At 50.6% G+C, this 23,299-nt stretch overlaps 1 protein-coding gene across 7 annotated transcripts in view; it reads left to right on the forward strand.

The window, feature by feature from the left end:
• The window catches only part of MYH10 (myosin heavy chain 10), a 1,221,191-nt gene that overhangs the window by 572,975 nt on the left and 624,917 nt on the right, over positions 1 to 23,299 (forward strand). For all 7 annotated transcript variants that reach the window (XM_086930637.1, XM_086930640.1, XM_086930641.1 and 4 more), the window contains one exon: positions 18,205 to 18,326. In XM_086930637.1, coding sequence (XP_086786763.1) covers positions 18,205 to 18,326 — 122 coding nt within the window. The remainder of the gene's footprint in view (positions 1 to 18,204; positions 18,327 to 23,299) is intronic.

Raw genomic sequence — 23,299 nt, forward strand, 5'->3', positions numbered from 1 at the left:
CTGGACCACTTCCCTGGACGTCCTCGGGCCTCATACACAGTCTTCTCTCGGAACATGGACCAGTCCATGTTCTCTTTCCAGGCACTTAACAATGGTAGTCTAGGGGAGCCCCAGAGCTGCGCGATATCTCTCTTCGCGACCATGTTGCCCAGGGTAACCCAAAGTGTCTGGGCAACATTACAATCAGACGGTTCCCACACATTCAACAGACAACGACGTGCTTCGGGAAGTAGTGGGATCCCCGTGACACGACTCATAACATCATGCACCCTGGACCAGTACGCTGCAATCATCGGGCATTCCCACAGAACATGAAGAAAGGTACCATCCATCCCACACCCACGCCTGCATCGTCCATCCGAGACCAGACCCATTCGCACCAGACGCACCCCAGTCAAATATACACAGTGGAGGATCTTCAACTGGACAAAGCGAAGCCGTGCCGGAATAGCCACCTCCTTAGGGGAGGAAACAGCTGACTGCCAGTCCTCGTCATCTAATTCGAGTCCGTCAGCCGTCCAGGCAGCCCGGAGCTTCTCAAGCTGATCAGCTCTGTTGTTAATAAGCTTTTTGTAGATTAAGGAGATGGTACTATCTGGGACATGGCCGTCTAGAACTCGATCTTCCAGGGGGGAGGACTGCGGAATATCGGTACCAGGTGGAAAGACGGAAGACAAGGCGTGCCTCACCTGCATGTACCGGAAGTGTTCTCTATCATCGAGCCGGTATTCCAATTTCAAGGACTCAAAGGACTTAACCGCGCCCCGTGCCCACAGGTCCTCCACCGTGCTGATCCCAATCATATCCCATTTCTCAAACCCTTTCGTCTTCCACAGGTTGCCCAACCGCTCCGAATCATACAGTGGCGTCTTACGTGTCAGCCTACCACCCCAGCCCGTGGCCACGGTAGCGTCCCTCCATGCTCGCACTGCACATTTCGTCGGGCCCGTAAGGAGTCGAAAGGGTGCCTTTGAATACAGAGCCCTATTAAAATTGCCACCAGGTAACAATAGTTTATCCAAGGCAAAGGCGGGAGCGGGCTCCGGGGCATAGGTCGCATGGTTGATGGCGCTCAGGTGTGAGGCCCAGTAGTACCGTCTAATATCCGGCAACGCAATACCCCCATCATACCAGGAGAGCGTGAGCTTGGATAGGGCAATGCGGGCCCGGCCATCCCAAATAAGTTGTCGCTGTAAACTCTCGACTTCACGGAAATAGCGAGCTGGTACAGGGTCGAAGAAATTTTGCAGGGCGTAAAGAAATCGGGGGAGCGACATCATTTTAAAGAGTGCCGCCCGGCCCAAGGGAGATAAAGGCAAATCGCGCCAACGTCGAACGTCTTGCTTCAGTCTACGGAGCGGAGCATACAAATTTTGCTCGTAGCGGACCGATGAGGTCGTGGATACATAGATCCCCAAATACTTAAAGCCGTCGGCCGCTACCAGAATGGGAAACCTGCGGGGGAGAGGCGGCAGCGAACCGGCTATGACGTAGACACAGGACTTGTTCCAGTTGATGACAAGTCCCGAGTTCTTACCGAAGGACGTGAGAACGTCTAAGAGAACGTTGAGCGACTTCTGAGGGGAAGTAAGATAAAGGAGGATATCATCCGCGTATAAGGAGACACGATCCTCGAGGTCTGGGGACCATCGGATCCCTTTGATAGAAGGTTCCCACCGGAGCCACGCGGCAAGGGGTTCGAGCGCCAATGCGAATAGGAGCGGGGAGAGCGGACAGCCCTGACGTGTGCCACGGCCTAAGGGGAAGGGGTCCGAGCATCTTCCATTCACCGCGACCTGAGCAAGTGGCCGTTCGTAAAGAAGCTTGACCCATGCGATGAAATTGGGGCCAAAGCCAAATTTAGCGAGGGCCGCCCATAGGTAGGGCCATTCGATAGTGTCAAATGCCATTGTGGCGTCCAGGGAAGCGACCACTGCCGGCTCGGCGAGGATCGAAGCTCTCGCGAGAACGCTGTGGAGTCTACGCAGATTGAGGGCAGTGTTCCTATGGGGGATGAAACCGGATTGATCCGGGTGGATCAGGTCGCAAATCACCTTAAGCAACCGATTGGCCAGTACCTTAGCAAGGATTTTGGGTTCCGCGTTAAGGAGGGAAATGGGGCGGTACGAGGCGCAGCGGTCACGAGGTTTGCCGTCCTTATAAATGACGACTATGGTAGCAAGGCGCTGCTCAAGGGGGAGGCATCCAGCCTCAACCGCCTCAAGAAACATTTGACGCAGGTGGGCGGCCATCTTGTCGGGACAAAGTTTGTAAAGCTCAATGGGGAGTCCATTAGGGCCCATCGCCTTTCCCGAGCGAAGGGATCGGATTGCAAGGGCAATCTCATCGACAGTAAAAGGGGCCTCCAGGGCAAGGCAGTCCTCATCCGACACGGTGGGCAAGGCGATGTCACGTAGCAGTAGCCTGGAATCGGCCTCATCTCGATCGCTAACAGGCGTGTAAACCTTTCGGAAGTGGTCCACAAAGCAATCAACAATTTCACCCGGATCAGAGACACTCTCACCAGATTCACGAACAATGGCAGGAACAACCCGACTCGCACGTTCAGTCTTATCCAGCCACGCAAGGAGCTTGCTAGCCTTGTCACCCACATCATACAGTCGGCCTAATTGATTCGCCCGCATCAATTTAGCAGCATCCGTGACACAGGCTTTATAGTCTGCCTGCTTCAATTCCAAAGTGTGCAGCAGTGCAGGCGTGTCATTCCCACCCAGCTCACTCTCAAGCGCAGTAATTTCGGTTTCAAGAGCCACAACAGCCTCCCTCTTGACCCTACGCTCTGTGGCAATGAATGATAGGGCGGAACCCCTAATAACCGTCTTGAAGGCCTCCCAAAGAACAGTAGGGGAAGTGACCGAGCCCACATTCTCAGAAAAGTAGCAATCTATTGCCTTAACCAAATCTGAGCGGAGTCGGGGGTTTCGGAAATGCCAGGGAGGAATCGGGGGGACCCTGTTGCCAAGTAGACCGCCCACAGAAATCGTAATCAGCAAGGGGGAGTGGTCCGAGATACCCCGGGGAAGATGTCGTATCTCTCGAACAGTGGACAAAGTGGAGGCCAACATAAGAAAATAATCGATACGGGAGAGGCTACCATGTGCACCCGAGTGAAAGGTGTATTGCTGGAGCGTGGGGTGAAGTGAGCGCCAGACATCTACCAAGCCAAAAGTATCAGCCATCTCACTAAGCCACATCTGGGACTGCAACAATACCCTAGGGGGAAGTCGATCACATTCACCGGACATTACAGAATTAAAGTCCCCTCCCAGGATCAACAATCCGTCCGGAAGCCCAAGGAGAGTCCTGCCAATATCAGCATAGGTGGTAGCCTGCAGTCCCGGGGGGATATAGACAACAACAAACACGATCTGTTTACCCTCCCACCTCCCAGAAACAGCAGCATACCGCCCACGGTCATCAAGGATAACCTCGTCAATAGCAAGAGCAAGGGAAGACTTTATCATGATACCCACACCCCGGGACCCTGAAGTGAAACCAGCATGTGCAACCAGGCGATAACCCCGGCGATCTAAGGCCTTGCAAGCATTTCCAATCAAGTGGGTCTCCTGAAGAAATACAACATCTGGGGCGTGGCGCCTCAAGAATTGCAGTACGAGGGAGCATTATCATTCGAGACCTGGCTCCACTGTTGAGCCTGCACCGGTTCCGTACCTCCCTGAGTTTTTGGGAGCCGGAGCAACCCCCTGCCCAACTTGGTGAGTTCTGTGATGCCATGCGCCTCATATTTGTGCCACAGCTTAGGACAGGGGAACCCTATTCACTAGGAACCAGGGTATTAGGTTTATACAAGAAAACAATGGTTCTAGTGGCTAATAGACAAACAATTATGGTAATAAGTATGCACAAGGGCAATAAGTATTGTAAAGACCCTATTAACATCAGAGGGCAGAATGGGCACTCTACACAGTTTGATCTTTGACGTTTTAATAAATACACATTTAGATAGTATAAGACACTTTCTTAAATAAAAAAGCGCTACACTTTGTGCGTTGTGTCCCTAGGTGAAGCATGGAACCAAAACAAGTGTGACTATATACAGTGTACAATTTACAAGGGGTTTCCATAAACAAGAAATGACCATTCAATTTGTACAATTATCAACAGCCTAGGTGTGTGGTGACACTGGCTGTATGCTGGTCTGTTCTGTAAGGTTGTCGACGACGTTTCGACCCACTAAGTATGGGGGCATCCTCAGGACTGTTTATATGGGGACATCTAAAAAGGATAAGGATAGCATTAGGCCCACGTTAACGGCACATGCGAGAAACTAGCAGAGGGCCATGATTGAAGGCATTTACCTGATGTTGTGTGGAGCAGCTTAATGTAAGTGGTGTGACCCAATTGTGGTGAAGGAATAAAATAAAGGGACTCGCGTGAGGACCCGGCCGGGTTCTTCATTGTGTGGTCAGGGGAGGAAAGGACATGGTTACATAGGATTTTCACAAGCGGGGTTATACGTATTATGGCTAGCACTCAGGTGTGTCTTACCTCACTGTGAGGGAAAAGAATTAAGCTGGCTCTTTCCAATATAATAAAGGGCTCTTGAGATGCCCTGCTACATTCGTAGCGCTGAATTCCCAGGATGTTCACATCGGATGATTCCGAGTGCTGCATGGAGAAAGAGGTGCAGTTTGGAGGGATTTAAAGAGCACCTTGGGTAATATAGAGGTTGTGGAGGGCAAGGGGCACACTTTGGAGCAGTGCGGGTATCCACTTACTTAGTCCTTTAATGCGGAACGATCTCCAAATTTTTGTGAAGGCTGGCGAGTGAATCAGCTGCCTCCGAGTTTCAGAATCCGTCTCGTGGTGCAGTGACACCGGGAGCTTGAACCGGACAGCCATTTATAACTAATTTCCTGCTTCCCGCGTTTCCACAAAGAAGGGAAGTGGGAGGAGTCCTGTTAGTCGGATCGATCAGTGGATCGGTATCCGTTTGTCATAGCAACAGTGACGAGCATTACAACGTTCGGCATGCTAGCCATAATACGTATAACCTCGCTTGTGAATATCCTATGTAACCATGTCCTGCCACCCTGGAGATCAATAACATCAGACTGTTGGGTTCATCAGGTTGTCCGGTGGGGCTACTCACCTTCATCACTTCTCCTACACTCGTGTCACCCAATTGCGACAGGCTGACAGAGGACCATCACTTCTTGCGCCACCAGTAAGTAGCTCCTGTCTTGTCCAAGGGAGCCATAGAGAGGGTGCTGATGCCAGAAGTAGGTTGTGTTTGTTATTCCTGCTATTTCTGGTACCCAAAGAGGACGGAGGACTGTGTCCTATCCAAGACCCGTGCCATCTCAATTTCTTCCTGATAAAGGAGAATGCCCTGGACCCGAGAGACTATATCGTAGCGTTTGACCTGCAGGATACATCCTTCCAAACCCTTGCAGGACGCACCCGTCCCACCTGCCTACAGGCACTACCTGCCGTTCACGGTGGCCCATGGGGTTCAGGTGTTCACCAAGGTGATGGCAGTGGTTGCAGCTCATCTGCGGAGATCAGGGTTGCTAATCTTTCCCTATCTCGACGACTATCTGTTGAAGGCGCACTCGCCCCAGGCTGTCTTCTCCCACCTCCAGACTACAGCACAACGTGCCAAAGTCACACCTGACTCCCTCTCATATGCTCCCTTACAACAAAGCTATTCTGTCTACCGTGCAGATCTGAAAGAAACAGTTATATATTCCTTACCTTAGAATTACCCCTGGATCCAAAAAGTATTTTGTCAGTAGTCCCTCTCCGCGTCATAAGGTGGCTAACATCAGTTCTTTCTTTTTCTGCACCAGCACGCGCAGATCCGGAGAGATAGTTACCCCCAGTCACTTTTTCAGGTTGAGCCTAGCGCAGCGCACATGCGCTGCTCTAGGAGATTTCCTTTAGGAATTGGTCAGCTCCTTTCCACACACTTGTGCATGTAGCGGCATCCACCTTGCGGGAGCCCGCAGGGGCCATCTGTTTGTAATTAGGGACATGCGCCTTCTTGTTTACATTAGCCTACTCGCGGTCGCCTTGCCGGCTCGAGATCCTTTCGCTTTCACTTTCGTTCGTGGCCCCGCGTGTTATCTGAGTCTTGCATTCTCTTCCGAAACCAGCTCCAGATTATCACTGCTGGCAGAGCTTCCTGATTGTTACCATTTGACATTTTCTGAGGGTTTAAGACAAGTCTGTCTCTCTCTAATGGTTGGGCATACTTCTTTCCTGTTTTATCTGCTCATCTCTTTAATTTACAGGTTTACTCTGGGTCTACCTGTCAAGTCTTTCCAATCAACTTTATTCTCTTACTCTAGAGACTCATGTGTTGTAATTTTTGCTTCTCTCTCACACATTCTCTTCCACAAGCCTTCATTGCGTCTGCCTCTCATTAACGGCTCCCCGTAAATTATTTTCTAAATTGTGCACCTGTCTCCCTCTCTTCCGGTCTATGTATTAATCTTGTGCTCGTTATTTGTCTTTTGCTCTTTTTCTGCATCTTGCTTGGTCTCTCTTTCGTCATGATACCTCCTCTCTGCCTACTTGTTTGTCCCCTGGCGGTACAATACGGCATGATGCCAACGAAAAGGGTTCTGTGTATGAGGGAGTGATTGCGCTCAGCTGTGTACCTGACAGGTTTGCTCGAGAATTACCTAATATTGTGGTGCTACAAGAAGAGAGATGACCCTAACAACCCCTTAGGAGATGTTGTACAGGACAACATCTGTAACTGGAACACAACACCTGTGCACACACATCCAATTCAACATATAATATGTCAGTTTATGAGTCCACAAAAAAAGAGAGAAAGAACAGTTGATGCCTGTTGGTCTCGTTGCTTTAATACTCGTACTAGACGGCGCCAGCCGACACGTGTTTCGTCTGAGTATAATACACTCGGACTCTTCAGGGTTGGAGATAAGACAAAATATACACAGTACTGACTATTCTAGCCAGAATGTCAGTTACATACAACATCCCTAGGGATGTGGTTTTAACAAATCACATAGCTTACAATTGTGCGTTTATATACAGTTGTGAAAAAACGAAATTTCCGAAGGCTTGAGGATGTGAAGTGAGCATGCAAAAAAAAGGAGGCATGCGAAGTGTACAGAGTATTTATTTTCGGCACAATTAACAAGTTTTACCAGATTATTTACAATATCTGAACGGCATGTGAACATACCATACCAAAATTCTGATTTCTGACCGATCAAAAATAACATCCACAGCATCCGGTAGTCCTATTGTATGGACGCATATCTCATTTCAATGTCTTTGTGGTGTGTAATTTACATTGAGTTATATCTGTGCAAATTGCAGTGCCACCACTGTGAAAGGAACGCAAACAGAAAGGATAAAGGAAAGAACCAAAAACCTTCAGCAATCTTCTTATTACATTCACACCGTTGTAATTCCCTGTTACAGAGAGGCGTGAAGCTTGAGTATAGTACTCTGAAAAAAATCGGCATGCTTATACATACCTTACTTCCAGTGGAAGCAAGAGGATCAATCCCTGGACAGATATAGAAAGGGGAGAATTCTATTTTACTAACAAGGAGGGATGATCGCGGTCACTAAGTAATGATCTAAAAAAGTGGGTGTTTAAGAAAAAAAACTTACTCACCCCTTAACCGATGATAATTCCAACCCGGTTAGGGTGTCAGTAGATTGTCACGTGGAAGATCAAGGATAAAAGAATCTATCCGCTCTGGCCCAAAGTAAGAGACGGGGTGGAGACAAAAAAACCCTGTTAAGCACAGTCTTTCATATTAGCACGTATCTGTTAAATCCCCGTAATAACCCCAATTCGAGTGACTCCCAAGGCATGTGGTCACGGGCGTGGAAACGCCATGGAATACAATGTACAATACCCTTCTATCGACCATAGCCTGTCCATGTTTCAAAACACCATGTATTCCCCTTACACTGAAAAAAGGCTCAGTCTGATCCGCGATATTATTGACTAGGTTATTGACCTCTGACTGTATAGAAACCTCTTGACGTCTATATATAACCCGCCCAAGTTTGTACCAACACAATACACACGGCAAGTAGTGGGTAATATGGCTGTTTAAAAATCGAGCTCACCTGATGCTGTGTGCGTAATGACAATATTGCCGTGATCAAGTTGGGGACAGACGTAGGGAAAGTATCAGCTGAACAATACATAAAAAATTGGACATTTGTCGTAAAAGTTAGCGTATAAAGCATAGCTATCATTAGCAGGATAATTTGCAGGATTTGAAACGGAACTTAGTCATCCAGTCTCTTTACTACAAAGTATTCAAATCCATAATATTAAGGCTCCTCAGAATCAGCCTATGATAGAGAAATGATTCTGATCAGTTCATGGGCCCGGATAGCAAAAACCCATAATGATAAAGTCTGCATCTTTGCGGGAACTTTCCTGAAAGCTCCTTAAGGTCCGGCAGTCGGCTTCCCATCGCTCAAGGTCCCGGTCGCGTGGGAGGTCGAGGGACCGATCACGGAGTCATCATCACTCCTCTTCTGAGGACCCCGTCTTCTCCTCAAGCTCCCACGTCTCCTTCAGCCACACCACTGAACTCCTATGAACCGACCACCATTGCATCCACTTCACCTTCAGAAGCCCACCGCACCCAACAGATCCCCCGCAGCTGCTGGAGCAAAATCACGGAAGACCAACTACATGCAAACCTCGCTCTCAGCCCACCCACCCTTGTCTACCGACCCCCCCTGGACCCCGCCCCCAGTTCAGCGACTCCATCGCTGACTTGATCAGAACGCACGCCCTTACCTCCGCCGACTACATCCTCCTCAGAGACCTTAACTTTCACCTAGAGAACAACAACATCTCCACAACCCTGATCGATAACCTTGCCAACCTCGGACTGAAGCAACTCGTCACAACGCCCACCAACCACACGCTCGACCCAGTCTTCTCCTCAAGCCCGTACGTCTCCATCAACCACACCACCGAACTCTTCTGGACCGACCACCGCTGCATCCACTTTGCCTTTCAGAAACCAACCACCACCACCGCACCCAACAGATCCCCCGCCGCTGCTGGAGCAAAATCTCTGAAGACCAACTACACGCAAACCTCGCTCTCAGCCCACCCACCGAACCCTCCAACACCGATGACTCAGCCCACAGCCCAAGAGGCTGGGTCGAGGACTGCGTAAACACCCTCACCCGTTGAAGAAACCCCCCCACCAGAGACACCAGCAAGAGGGCCAGCTGGTTCACCCCAGAACTCCAAGCAAGCCTGACGGAAACTAGAGAAGAAATGGCACAGTGAACAAACTCTGGAGAGCCACGCAGCACACAACCACCACCACCTATTCAGGGTGACCAAGAGGACCTCCTTCAAAGACCGCCTCGACAACAATGCACACAATAGCAAGGAGCTCTTCAACATCGTGAAGGAACTCTCCAACCCTAGCTCAAGCTCCAACATTAACGAAATCCCGCCGTCGCAAGCCCTGTGCAACTCCCTCGCCACCTTCTTCCACCGCAAGATAGCAGACATCCACAACAGCTTCAACACCCAGACAGCCCCAACAGACAGCAACACAACAGAACCTCTGTACACCATCGACCATGACCCCCTGCTAACCTGGGCTAGCGTGAGCATCGATGGCACCATCAAGACCATGCGCTCAATCCACTCTGGCTCTCCGTCGGACCCATTTTCTCACCACATCTTCATCAGAGCAAGCAGCTCCATCGCACCCCACCTGCGCAACGTCATCAAGCTCCCCCTCGAGACTGCGACCTTCCCAGAGATCTGGAAACACGCCGAGATCAACGCCCTACTCAAAAAAACCTAAGGGAGACCCAAGAGACCTCAAGAACTTCTAGCCCATCTCTCTGCTCCCCTTCCCGGCCAAGGTCATCGAGAAAACAGTCAACAGACAGCTAACCCGATACCTCGAAGAAAACAGAATCCTGGACCCTTCCCAGTCAGGGTAGCGCAGAAACCACAGCACCGAGACTGCCCTCATCGCTGCCACCGACGACATCAGGACCCTGCTGGACAACGACGAGACCGCACCACTCCTCCTCCTAGACCACTCTGCCGCCTTCGACACTGTCTGCCACTGCACACCAAACACACGCCTCCACGCTGCAATGATCCGAGACAAGGTTCTGGATTGGACCACCTCCTTCCTCTCTGGCAGAACCCAGAGCGTCCGTTTCCCCCCATTCCGTTCCAAAGCCTCCAAGATCATCTGCGGTGTACCCCAGGAATCCTCCCTCAGCCTGACGAGGTTAAACATTTACATGGCCCCGCTCGCAACCGTAGCCCGACAGCCCGACCTCAACATAATCTCCTACACTAACGACACTCAGCTGATCCTCTCCCACACCAAGGACCCCATCACAGCCAAAGTCGACCTCCACGAAGTAATGAAGGCCGTCGCCGACTGGATGAAGACCAGCCGTCTGATGCTGAACTCTGACAAGACGAAGGTCCTCATCCTCAGCTCCAACCCTTTTGCCTGGGACGACTCCAGGTGGCCGACGGCACTGGGAGCAGCCCCGACACCCACCGACTTCATACGCAGCCTGGAAATCATCCTCTAATCAACGCTCTCAATGACCAAGCAAGTGAACGCCGTCTCCTCCTCCTGCTGCTTCAACACCCTCCGCATGCTCCGCAAGATCTGCAGATGGATCCCGACAGATACAAGAAGACTCGACTACGGAAACGCCCTCTACGCGGTAGCCCCGACCAAGCTCATCAAACGACTACAATGCATCCAAAACGCTTCAGCACGACTGATCCTCGACATACCACGCCACGGCCACATCACCCCCCACCTGAGAAACCTGCACTGGCTCCCCGTCAACAAGAGGATATCCTTTAAGCTCACAAGGCCCTCCACAAGACTGGCCCAGCCTACCTCAACAGATGGCTCTCCTTCTACATCCCCAACCACCAGCTATACTCCGCCGACCTCTCACTCGACACCGTCCCGCGCATACGAAGAACTACCACCGGTGGGAGACCCTTCTCCCACCTCGCCACCAAGACATGGAACACCCTCCCACTGAGACTACGACAGACCCAAGACCTGCTGACCTTCAGGAGGATACTCAAGACCTGGCTGTTCGATCATTAGCAGGCCCCCCGCGCCTTGAGACCCTCGCGGGTATGTAGTGTGCTTTACAAATGATTGATTGATTGACCGACACCTTTAACATCGACGATGAAGCCTGCAACCTCAGACGCTGGATCAACGACTGCGCCAACACCCTCTCCCCGCTGAAGAAACCCACCCGCAGAGACACCAGCAAGAGCGCTATCTGGTTCACCCCAGAACTCCTAGCCTCCAAGCGAACCTGCCGGAAACTAGAGAAGAAACGGCACAATGAAAAGACACCGGACAGCCTCGCAGCTCACAAAGACGCCATATGCAAACAACATCACCTTATCAGATCTGCCTAGAGGTCCTCCTTCAAAGACCGCCTCGACAACAATGCACACAACAGCAAGGAGCTCTTCAACATCGTAAAGGAACTCTCCAACCCCAGCTCCAACACCAATGACATCCCGCCGTCGCAAGCCCTGTGCGACTCCCTCGCCACCTTCCTCCACCGCAAGATCTCTGACATCCACGACAGCTTCAACGCCCAGACAATCCCAACAGACATCGACACTCCAGACACCCCGCACACCATCGACAACAACCCCCTGCCAGCCTGGGCCAACGTGAACATAGATGACACCATCAAGACCATGAGCACAATCCACTCCGGCTCCCCGTCAGACCCACTCCTGCACTACATCTTCAACAAAGCCAGCAGCTCCATCGCACCCTAACTGTGCAACGTCATCAATCTATCCTTCAAGACCGCGACCTTCCCAGAGAACTGGAAACACGCTGAGATCAACGCCCTACTCAGAAAACCCAAGGCGGACCTGAGAGACCTCAAGAACTTCCGGCCCATCTCCCTACTTCCGTTCCCAGCCAAGGTCATCAAGAAGATCGTTGATAAACAGCTAAACCAATACCTCAAAGAAAACCGCATCCTGGACCCATCCCAGTCAGGAGTCCGCAGCAACCACAGCACCGAGACTGCCCTCATCGCCGCCACCGACGACATCAGGACGCTGATGGACAATGGTGAGACCGCGGCCCTCATTCTCCTGGACCTCTCCGCCGCCTTCGACACCGTCTGACAACGCACACCACTCACACGACTCCACGACGCAGTTATCCGAGACAATGCCCTGGAATGGACCACCTCCTTCTTATCCGGCAGAACCAAGAGCGTCCGCCTCCCCCATTCCGATCCGAGGCATCCAAGATCATCTGCGGCATACCCCAGGGATCTTCCCTCAGCCCGAAACTGTTCAACATCTACATGGCCCCGCCCACACAAGTCGCCCGACAGCACGACCTCAACATAATCTCCTACGCCAACGACACTCAACACATCCTCTCCTCACTAAGGACCCCCTCACCGCCAAATCCAACCTCCACAAAGGAATGAAGGCCGTTGCCGACTGGATGAAGATCAGCCGACTGAAGCTGAACACGGACAAGACGGAGGTCCTCATCCTCGGCTCCAACCTTTCAGCCTGGGACGACTCCGGGTGGCCTACGGCACTGGGAGCAGCCTCGTTCATCCACCGACCACGCACGCAACCTTGGAGTCATCCTCGACTCAACACTCTCCATGACCCAGCAAGTCAACGCAGTCTCCTCCTCCTACTTCAAAACCCTCTGCATGCTCCTCAAGATCTACAGGTGGATCCCGACAGATACAAGAAGAACAGTCACCCAGGCCCTCGTCAGTAGCCGACTCGACTATGGAAACGCCCTCTACGCGGGAGCCCCGGCCAAACTCATCAAACGACTGCAACGCATTCAAAACGCCTCTGTACGCCTGATCCTCGACGTACCATGCCACAGCCACATCACCCCTCACTTGCACTGGCTCCCTGTCAACAAGATTTCCTTCAAGCTCCTCATCCACGCACACAAGGCACTCCACAAGACTGGCCCAGCCTACCTCAACAGACGACTCTTCTTCTACATCCCCAACCGTCAGCTCCGTTCCGCCGACCTCTCCCTCGCCACCGTCCCTCGCATCCGAAGAACAACCACCAGCGGCAGATCCTTCTCCCACCTCACCGCCAAGACCTGGAACACCATCCCACTGAGCCTACGACAGACCCAAGACCTGCTGACCTTCAGGAGGCTACTCAAGACCTGGCTGTTCGACCAGTAGCGACCCCCACCCCCTTTTGTTTCCCCCAGCACCTTAAGACCCACACGGGTAAGTAGTGTGCTCTACAAATTCTTGATTGATTGAGTCTTGGCAGTGGGGTCAGGCAAGTCGAGGCACAAGAAGAAGTCAAAGAAGCATCGTCGCTCTTCGACTTCCCCTTGTCCGTCGGCTGATGTGATAAAGGGTGCAGGTGGTGCCCCTCCAACGCTCCCCGTGCGGAGGCTTCAGGGTCGACTCCGGCCTGCCCTCCCTTCTCGGGACCGGGAGCGACCCCTGCCCAGCTTCTTCAATTTTACGAAGTGATGCACGCCATCTTTGGGCAGTCCGACTCCGCCATGGTTCTGTCAGGCCCTGCGACTCGGCTGGGGGCCCTAGGCCTTTGACGCCAGCGGCTTCGGTCCTGGCATCGCAGGGCCCCCTTGGATCCAGGCTTGGATCCAGATTGGTGCCGGTCGACCTTGTTTCACCGGTGTTGGCTGGACCCCGGCTTCCACTCGGATGTGGACACGGAGCCGGACCGACGTCAACCGGCGTCGGGTCCGGCGCCGATGGGTAGTTTTTTCCCAATGTTGCACCCTGGCCATTTTCAGCCAGATTGGCAGCCAGAGGAGGGTCTGGGAGACTGGTAGGGTTCTGGTGACCCTTTAACAGACCAATTAGATTACGATCCGGACAGGAGAGAGGAACTGGGGGATGCCAGTGGTCTGGATACCTCCCTATACCTATAGGCATGTTGTCTCCTCCACCCTTATGGACATGCCCTTTGATGGCCCTCGCCTTTTTGGCGACAAGGCAGACAGCGCGCTAGAGCGCTTTAAGGATTCTCGGGCTACCTTGGCCCTCTCCATTACCCGCCCTGCGCAGTCTGCCTTTCGCGGCTACGGAAGGGGTGCCCCAATACGTCCCGCCCGGAGCCACAGGCCCGCGCAGGCTGTTCAGCTCCGACGTGACTTGGGAACCAATGGCATGGTTCTGGGGGCCAGCGGTCAGGCCATTCCACCACAGCCCCCTCTGCAGCAGCTTCCAAACCCTCCTAGTCCGACCTTCCTGGGCCACCAAACACCAGTGGGCGGCAGGATCCGCCATCACCTCCCCCACTGGCGTACCATGAATTAGATAGGTGGGTTTTGCAGATAGTCCCCGGATCAGGCGTCGCTCGACGCCGCATTCGACACCGAGAGAAGGGCAATTCTTCTATGATCCGGCCCCATCCTTTGAACCTGACTATCAGGAGATGGGAGGCGAGGGGGATTGGGAGGGGGTCTGAGGACCCTCTTGGACGAGAGTGCCAGTCGTTTCAGGGCTGGGCAGTGGATCTAGGGGAGGCCTGTGGTTTGGACACTTCGCACGACACTGGCTTTGTCTCCCCTCCTACCGTGGCTACGGAGGAGGGGGCTGCTTACAGCGTGGTGCTGACGAGGGCGGCCAAGGCCTTGAGTCTTGAGCTCCCCGTCGCGGCCTTGAGGACTAACCTCCTCACCGAGGTCCTTAAACCGCAGGCAAGCTTGTCGAAGCCTCTACTGCCGTTTAATGAGGCCCTTACTGACGTTCTGTTGGGCACTTGGTCCAGGCCCGCTACATGACCCTCTGTAGATCGGAATGTGGCCAGGCTCCACCACCCGGCCCCTGGCGACCCTAGATTCCTGTCCACCCACCCCACCCGAGAGCCTGGTTATCCAGGCCTCTAACTCCCAGACCGCATTCCCGACTGCACCACCTGATCGGGAATCCAAAAGGTATGAGCAGTTCGGTAAGAAGCTGTTCTCCTCACTTAGTTTGGGGTTGCGATCGGTCAACACCGCTTGCCTTTTTGGCCGTTATACCCACTCTCTGTGCTGCCAGCTTTCCCGGAGGTGGCCCGGGTCAAAATCGCTCAAGCCCTTGCGGAAGGGCAGGATACAGCACGGTACTCTATCCGATGTGGGCTGGATATCACAGACTCGCTGGGCAGGGCGATTTGCACGACGGTGGCGGTTCGCGCCACCCCTGGCTGAGGTCCGCCAACTTTTCGGCTGATGTCAAGAATTCCCTCAGGGACATGCCGTTTGATGGCCGTCGCCTTTTTGGCGACAAGGCAGACAGTGCGCTTGAGCATTTCAAGGACTCCAGGGCTACGGCCAAGTCCTTGGGCCTGTCGGGCCAGCACCAGCAAACTTCTGCCATTCATGGCCAAGGAAGGGGCGCCCCATCACGTCCTGCCAGCCACGGGCCGCAGACTAACATCAAGCGCGGCAGCGGATGTGGTAACCGCCGTGGCGGTGCCAGGGGACAGCGACAAGGCCAGTCCACATCCACCATCGCAGCATCCGCCTCAAAGCATTCCTAGTCCGAGCTTTCAGGCCCATTCAACGCCAGTGGGGGGCAGGGTTCGCCATCACCTCCTCCACTGGCATCCATCACATCGGACAGGTAGGTGCTGCAAATCGTCCGAAGGGGCTACTCCCTCCCCTTCGAGGCCACCCCTCCAGCCATGCCACCGCAGTGCCACCGCGTGTCGGGGGATCACTTGCAACTTCTGCAAGAGGAAGTTACGGCCCTCTTGGCCAAGGGGGCCATCGAGCGCATTCCTGGGCCAGAAGTAGGGTATGGTTGTTACTCCCACTACTTTCTGGTTCCCAAGAGGGCAAAGGGCACCTACACCCTATCTTGGACCTGCGGAACGTCAACGGCTTCCTCCGGAAGGAGAAGTTCAAGATGCTGACTTTGGCTCAGGTCTTAGCTGCCCTAGACCCAGAAGACTGGATGGTAGCGTTGACTTGCAGGACGCATATTTTCACATTCCCGTGTGCAGGGGTGCCTTTTGGCATCAGATCTTCTTACCAGCTCCTGGTCGCGGTTGGGGGGGACCTTTTGAATTTAGGCTACAAGCGTTGGCTGGAGGCTTGAGACAGGTCAGGGGTGACCGGATCTCGGGTCAGGATCGCCGGGGTGACCTCCTTGTGGTGTTTGCCCACTCGAGCTCGGGCCCTGGTCATCGGGTGCAGAGTGGTGCGGATTCACGGATTCCGGCCAAGGACAGAGGTTACAGATGAACAAATCCGGCATTCGCATGAGACAAAGTCTTTGTGGTTGAAGCCAGGCAGGTCCTCAGGGGTTTTCAAGGTTGCTGGCTGCATGCCACACCGGGATTTTGCAAGAGCTGGTTCGAGGTGGAGACAGGTCGGTAGGGCGGGGGCCAAGTCAGTGGGAATCTTCCTCTTGTTAGCTGCTGCACGGCTGTTCGGTTCTTCGTCTTCTTGAGTTTCTTCTTGTCTGAGGAAGCAAAGTTCAGGGGTGCCCCTAAATACTAGATTTAGGGGCATTACAGGTAGGTTTAAGGTAGGGACCAATGGGTCCCTTCCCTGGGATGGGTACACCCCCTATTATGCCACCCCCCTGTGGGAGGTGGGCATGAGCCTTTCCCTGGTTGGCTGAGTCCCCTATCTGCAAAATGGCGTGGACTGAGAGTTGTGCTTCATCTCGCCTCCCCACCTAAGGGGAGGAGTTGGCAGAGGTGGGCCCACCTCTCTTCCTCACTTGTTTCTCCCGCTGGTTCTCCCACCCAATGTGGGGGTCAGAACCAGTGGGGACCAGTTGCTGAGAGCAGCAAGTGGCCTGGGGATGCTCACAAATGCGGCAAGCCTTTGAAGCTTCCCCTTCGTGAACCCTGCCCGTCCTGGGAAAGGAGGCTTGGCACCTCTTCCCATGATGTGCATTGTTTCAGGCCCCAGAGAGAAGCAGGCTCCCGACCCACGGGTCCAGACACATGTCTGTTGGTGGCAGCTCAATGCAGCCACTCAGCCTGGACACTAATGTTAGGTTAGGTTTCAGAGTCATCTCTAAGATGCCCTCTGTGTGCATTTTTCAATAAATCCCACACTGGCATCAGTGTGGGTTTAATGGGCTGAGAGTTTGATACCAAATTTCAGTTTTCAGTGTAGCCATTATGGTGCTTTAGAGTTGGTAATGTCAAGCTTCCAGCACCGTATACTCTTAATGGCAGTACTGCACTTACAATGTCTAAGAATGGACTTAGACACTGTAGGGGTACCGGGCTCATGCACCTGTAGCCTCACCACTCGTATAAGGCACCCAGCTAGAGGGGAGACTGACCTATGCCAGGGCAGTAGGTTGTAGGCATGGCACACATAGATGTGCCATGTCGACTCTTCACTGTGTTGTGCACCGAAACATTCAGCCTGCAAGGCATTGTGTGAGTGTAGTGGTACAGGACCTCTAAGGGTGGCACAATAAGTGCTGCAGCCCTAAGAGACCTTCTCTGGTCACAGTGACCTGGGTACATGTGGTACCATTTGCCAGGGGCTGACCTGGAAAATGGGTCCCTTCCCTGGGGTGGGTACACCCCCTATTATGCCACCCTCCAGACCAGAGATTCCAATTGGGTTTAGTCTTCAATGCAGTTTTAGGGAAAGAACATAGGCCCTTGGTACATGATTAGCAGGAGCCCAATGCACACTCTGTCAAAGCATATCAGCAATTCAGCAACAAGTCGGGGCAACCATGCAGAAAGAGGGCACTTTATCTCAACAGAGTCCTACTGTTTGTCATGGTTTGGTGCCGGAGTGTACCACGTTTCTATATGGAGTCTAATAAACGTAAAATCAGCCCACTTTTGCTTTTCATCTTTTCTTTTCCGCAGTACATTGGGAATTAAAAAGGCAGAAATGCATGTTTTTAAGGCTCTGGAAATATACATTTCTTTGTTATGTGTCCCATGTCCCTGCTAAGAGGTTTAGATATTGAGTGCTCATTAGTGTAATGACCTAGGATAGCAAATAAGTAGCTTTTGCTTTCTGGGAAAGTTGAAGCTTTTGAAAGTTCAAAGTTAAATATAATACATTGAATGTGAATTGGTTTATTGAGATGCCTTTATAACACAAATCAAATGTGGTACTAATTAAACTATTATTTAAATAGAAATATTAAAGAGAGCTTTTGACAGAATTCTCTATCTTACAGGCTGGAAAGCTGGATCCACACTTGGTTCTTGACCAGCTTCGTTGCAATGGAGTACTGGAAGGGATACGGATCTGCCGGCAGGGATTTCCTAATCGGATTGTGTTCCAAGAATTTAGACAGAGGTAATGTTTCTGCAGCAGTCTGTCACAGTAATGCCAGGGAAAGAAGATACAAACTCTGCTGCTTTATCTTTATAGCACAGCAGATGGTGTCCACTCCAAAAGTACCCAATGGAAAACAGGCCATCAAAAATTAGTGTAGTGGAGCTGTATTCTACCAGTATGTGGAGAAATCTCTACTAGTAAGGAGAAATACACTTTCCACCATATGGTGGCATGCTTCTTCAGAGGATTCCTCCTCACACCGGTGAAGGTTTCCATCAGGATGGATAACCCTGCAGAACAGAGAAGCACCTTTTTGGTGCTTTCTTTGGTAAACTTAAACTGTCTGTGATGTGATGTGTGTTGAATGGAGGTAAGGAAACTGTTCACCCTATCTTTAATACAGAAATAAACAATGTCTTATACCTCATGTAGGACAAAATGTTTTAGTGTCCTCATTTGGTATGATTGAAAGGCGAAGGGGAATATTTCAACCATTGTTATTGGTCAACATGTTTGAAATTCATGCTCATTGAGTGTGTGTGTGTGTGTGTTGTCACATTACCACTATTGGACGATCTATAACCTTGATAAAGTAGTGTTTAGTAATACCTTGGACAACTGTGTGTGTGTTTTTTTTTTTTTTACTTCTACAGATTTGAAAATTGTGGTAACTAAGAGGCTCAACCAGGATCACAGGGTCAAGTAGTAGGCCTGAGTATTTATTTATTTCTGCACAGCACTAATTTGCACAGGCGATACACAAAGAGAAATTTAAATGAGGTCCTGAAGAAAGCCCAAAGTATCTCTAGGGAGGGCAGGTCGAGAGCTGAAACATTCCATATCCATTCTCAAGCCCTGTTTAGGCTACACTTACCTCATCCCTTGTCCATAGGCAGTTACCACTGAATTAATCAAGAAGTGCTACCCTGTTCTGCAGGATTGTTACTTTTGCTTTTAAGTCATCAGCATGGAGAGGTACCCTATGACAAAGCCTTCACCTTATGGTGGGTTAGTTTATTTGTCCTTAGAAGAGGAGACTTCTAAATATACAGGTAGTGTACACTTCTGCTGCACTCATTTTTGATAGACCCCTTTCCCATTGGGTGCGTGGATATATACTACGAGATGCATCCTTCTGTTTTAATGTCTTCCCCATACTCCGCTGTGTATACAGCTCAGCAAATGGTACCATGCCTCTCTCTCACTTATACAGTGCATTAGAAGCAAACATGTATTTTGGGGTTTTTGACTGATGAGAATTTCTAAAGGGGCCAACTGGAAAACCATGTCACAATAAATATTGAAACCCTACCAGAAGACATCAAACAAAGAAAAATTCTAGAATCACTTTTGTTGCCGATTGTAATAGACATAGGACAGGGTAACAAGAACTTCTTTTTCCCCTCTGCAGTACATTTATATTGTAAATTAACTAACATTGAAACTTTGGACTCTTTATCTCCTCAGGTGTGGGTTGGAGGGGGAAGCAGTGAGAAATGTACATCTTTTTTAGCTCTTCCCCAAGTATTGGTCATGGTCCAACATTATATGTTTTGTTCTTCACAGATATCTGAATAAATGTGCTTTAACATGGAGCATGTTATTTTTCTTTTCTTCCCCCGTTTTTGAACAGTAACAATCTGCCTGTTATGTAATTGTTTTCATTTTTTGTTTGATTTTTACTAGAAAAGGATTCTACCAACATTATATTATATACCCCGCATTGAGTATACTACAGTCTAAAGTAATATGTACATTCTGATGGATAGTTCTGACCGCAGAGTCCTCACCTTTAGAATATCAAGGAAAAAACAGGTATTATCAGGCACTCTCATAAGGTATGTAATGATCCAAGTAGTTCTTGTCATTAATCACAAGTTTCAAGATTACAATTCATTGATAAAGAATGGACTTCCAAAATACGAATCCAGACAAAGCGTTAGACTTCAAATCTTTATTTAATAAACATTAAAAATATTTCCAGCTTGTCCTGCCGACACGTGTTTCGTCTCATGGAGACTTTTTCAAGGCCAAGAAGACAAGAATAGTGCACCGATATTGGACACCACGAATCTTGTTATTTAATGCAGATGAACCAGCGATTTAGGGTCACACCAGTAAATATGAGTCCGAAAAAGATCTTTCCAGAGGACACAATCCTTATAGCCTGGTTCACATGGATGAATTTGTAGGGAACAAGAAGCGAAATCCAAAGTAATTGTTCAAAGTTAAAGAGGATAGACTTAATAACTTCACAAATCTTGCTTTGTGGAGGTGGAGTCGTCTTTTCTTAAGTTTAAATGCTGACCATGATAAGTCACCAATTGTGCGCAGCGTCACCCTAGCACCTCCACTGCTGTCAGAATATACTGAGGTACCACTACGCACCACTGCGCACCGTTGTAGGTGTTGCCCAGTTCCGCATTGAATGCGCTCTGCCCCAGAAGTGACAGCTGGAGATGAATATAGGTGCCACCGAAACACACTGATGTCAGTTCCTTTCTTTCTGTGCCTTTCTGTGCCTTTGTACATGGATCCAGAACTTGAGCCTTACTTTTTCACTTCAGTTTTTTCTCTACAAATGTTTTCTTCCAGTGTGTATTTAGAAATATATCTCCTACTACTACAGGGTTTAAAACTTGAATGGACTTTTACAGACTAATGTCTATGACAGATTCCCATGAGGTTTGTCTCTGGTGTTTTGGCTCGGGCCATGTCTCGAAGTTGTGCGAGGAGTGTACCCTAATGCACCCAAAGGAGATTGAGGAATTCCAAAGCCTAGTAGTAAGCCAGTGAGGATCTCAGAAAGCTGCTTAAGGTCTGCTCCCACTCAAAGCCAAAGTTGTTTTCGCTCTTCGGGCAGTTCCCGTGACAGGTCGTTGTCGTAGTCCAAGTAATCGAATACAGCTCATACTTTGGAGCTGACTCCACACTCAGTACAACAATCCGTCCCGGTTCCTGCCTCATCGAAGCCAGAGGAGGACATCAACCCCTTTGTCCTTTGGACTCCAAATAGAATCCATCCTGACCTCCGCTGAATCAGTTTTTTGGTACAGTTTTGACGTGCACTCTTATTGTGATAACACAGGTACTTTGCCTAGGAGCTGCCCTATAGTGCTCCAACATCGGTTCTGATAGGACTCTGATCAGAGCCAACCAGCTTTTGATGATGATGGTGGGGATGCATTCTCCCGCAATATGATGACATTTTTTCTATGGACCAAAAAGAAGACAGTGGACTGAACACTTCCCTTGACTCTGGGCAGGGTTCTCAATCTTGCCTTTCCACGGAAGAGTCTGCTTCATTAGATGAGCAGCTTAGGACTTTGATTTGTAGTTGCCTTTCATTGAGGTAAAACCAATGTCCTCAGGGAAGTCTTACAACTTGGATAGACCTCATCTGAACCTCTACAGCAGTTCAGCTAAGCCTTGACCTACACCTTCATGGGCACTTGGGCCCTGCTCCTGCTCCCCTGTGAACAGACAGGTGGCCCGTCATTACAGACTTGCTCCAAGTGACCCTGCCTTCTTGACGAAGCACTGTACTCCTGAGAGGCTGGTAGAACAGGCCTGTGCCAGCAGGATTAACCCTAATTATCTCCCTCCTAATCCTGCTCCCAGAAAGAGTAATACAAATTAAAGAATTTGGGAAGGGTAGACTATTTGTTTCCACCCAACGCCAGGTAGCTTTTCCACCCAACGCTAGAGGCTTCTATTCATTATTGAAGATAGTTCCTGAGGTCTTGCCAGCAGTCTCAATAGAATTTCACAGCAGCTTACCACGTACCATCCAAGATATGGTCAAGTATGTCATATGGTCAGACCTGAACACTAATGACTGTTTAAGCCGAGCCATCAGCACTAGCTTGGTGCCACAGTTCCGTGCATGATTGACATGCCATTTTGGGCGAACATTTCAAGTGTTGCTCATAAATATGCCTTTTGTTGGGTCTCTGCCCTTGAACACTTCAAAGAGACTAGAGTAGAGCCACTGCGAGCTCCATTGTCTATCAACAGCCATAAGGCAGTATCCACAACAAGTTTTCCCCTTTCGAGGCATTGTTAAGGGTTTTAATGCAGGCAGCGTCAATGCCCACCACCTGAGTAAGAGGCACATCACCCATTTTCAATATGGGTAGGGAATGAAGCAAACAATGTTCAGGCTCACAGTGACTGGGAACCTCCTGGTCCCCAGCCCCTCCCATAGCAGCCTCTAAGCAACTTTAATTTTCCATTAGCGGCACACAACCACCTTCTGGAAGGCAAGTTCAGCCATCATTTCTACACGTGGCAATCAATAACATACAACAGGCTGGTCTTGCAGATAATCCAGCAGGGCAATGCCCTGCCATTCCTTTCTGTCACGCAGCATCTTCCACCCACAAAGCAGTTTTAGGAGGATCATTTAGTTCTTTTTGCTGAAGGAAGTTCAGTCTCTTTTGAAAAAAGAATAAGCCACAGAAAGAGACTCCGCCGCAGAGATCAGAACTGGGTGGTAATCTCATTATTTCTTTGTGCCGGTTGTTATCCATTTTCGGAAAGGCATTACGCACACTTTTCCTCCTGTGACGTTCATCATGCCTCAATGGGACTTAAACCTCGTCTTGACATTTCTCATGTACGCTTCGTTCGAGCCCCTTCATAACAGTCCCTTACGTCTTCTTAATCTCAAGGCGGCTTTCCTGGTAGCTATCACCTCTGTCAGAAGAGTGAGTGAGCTCCAGGCTCTTTCTTCTAAACCTCCATTCCCTTCTGTTCATCCGGACCAGGTGGTTTTGAGGACCCGTCCTTCTTTCTTGCCAAAGGTTGTCACTCCCTTCCACGTCGGGCAGACCATCGCTTTGCCCACCTTCTTTCCGCCTCCGCATCCTTCAAAAGAGGAAGAGACGCTCCCCCGTCTGGACCCAAAATGTGCGCTTTCATTTTATCTGAAGCGCACATAACAGTTCCGGGTGGATGACCAGCTCTTTGTTGGATACGTGGGTGCCAAA

Source organism: Lissotriton vulgaris, chromosome 7 (assembly GCF_964263255.1).
Source record: "Lissotriton vulgaris chromosome 7, aLisVul1.2, whole genome shotgun sequence".
Taxonomy (NCBI): Eukaryota; Metazoa; Chordata; class Amphibia; order Caudata; family Salamandridae; genus Lissotriton; species Lissotriton vulgaris.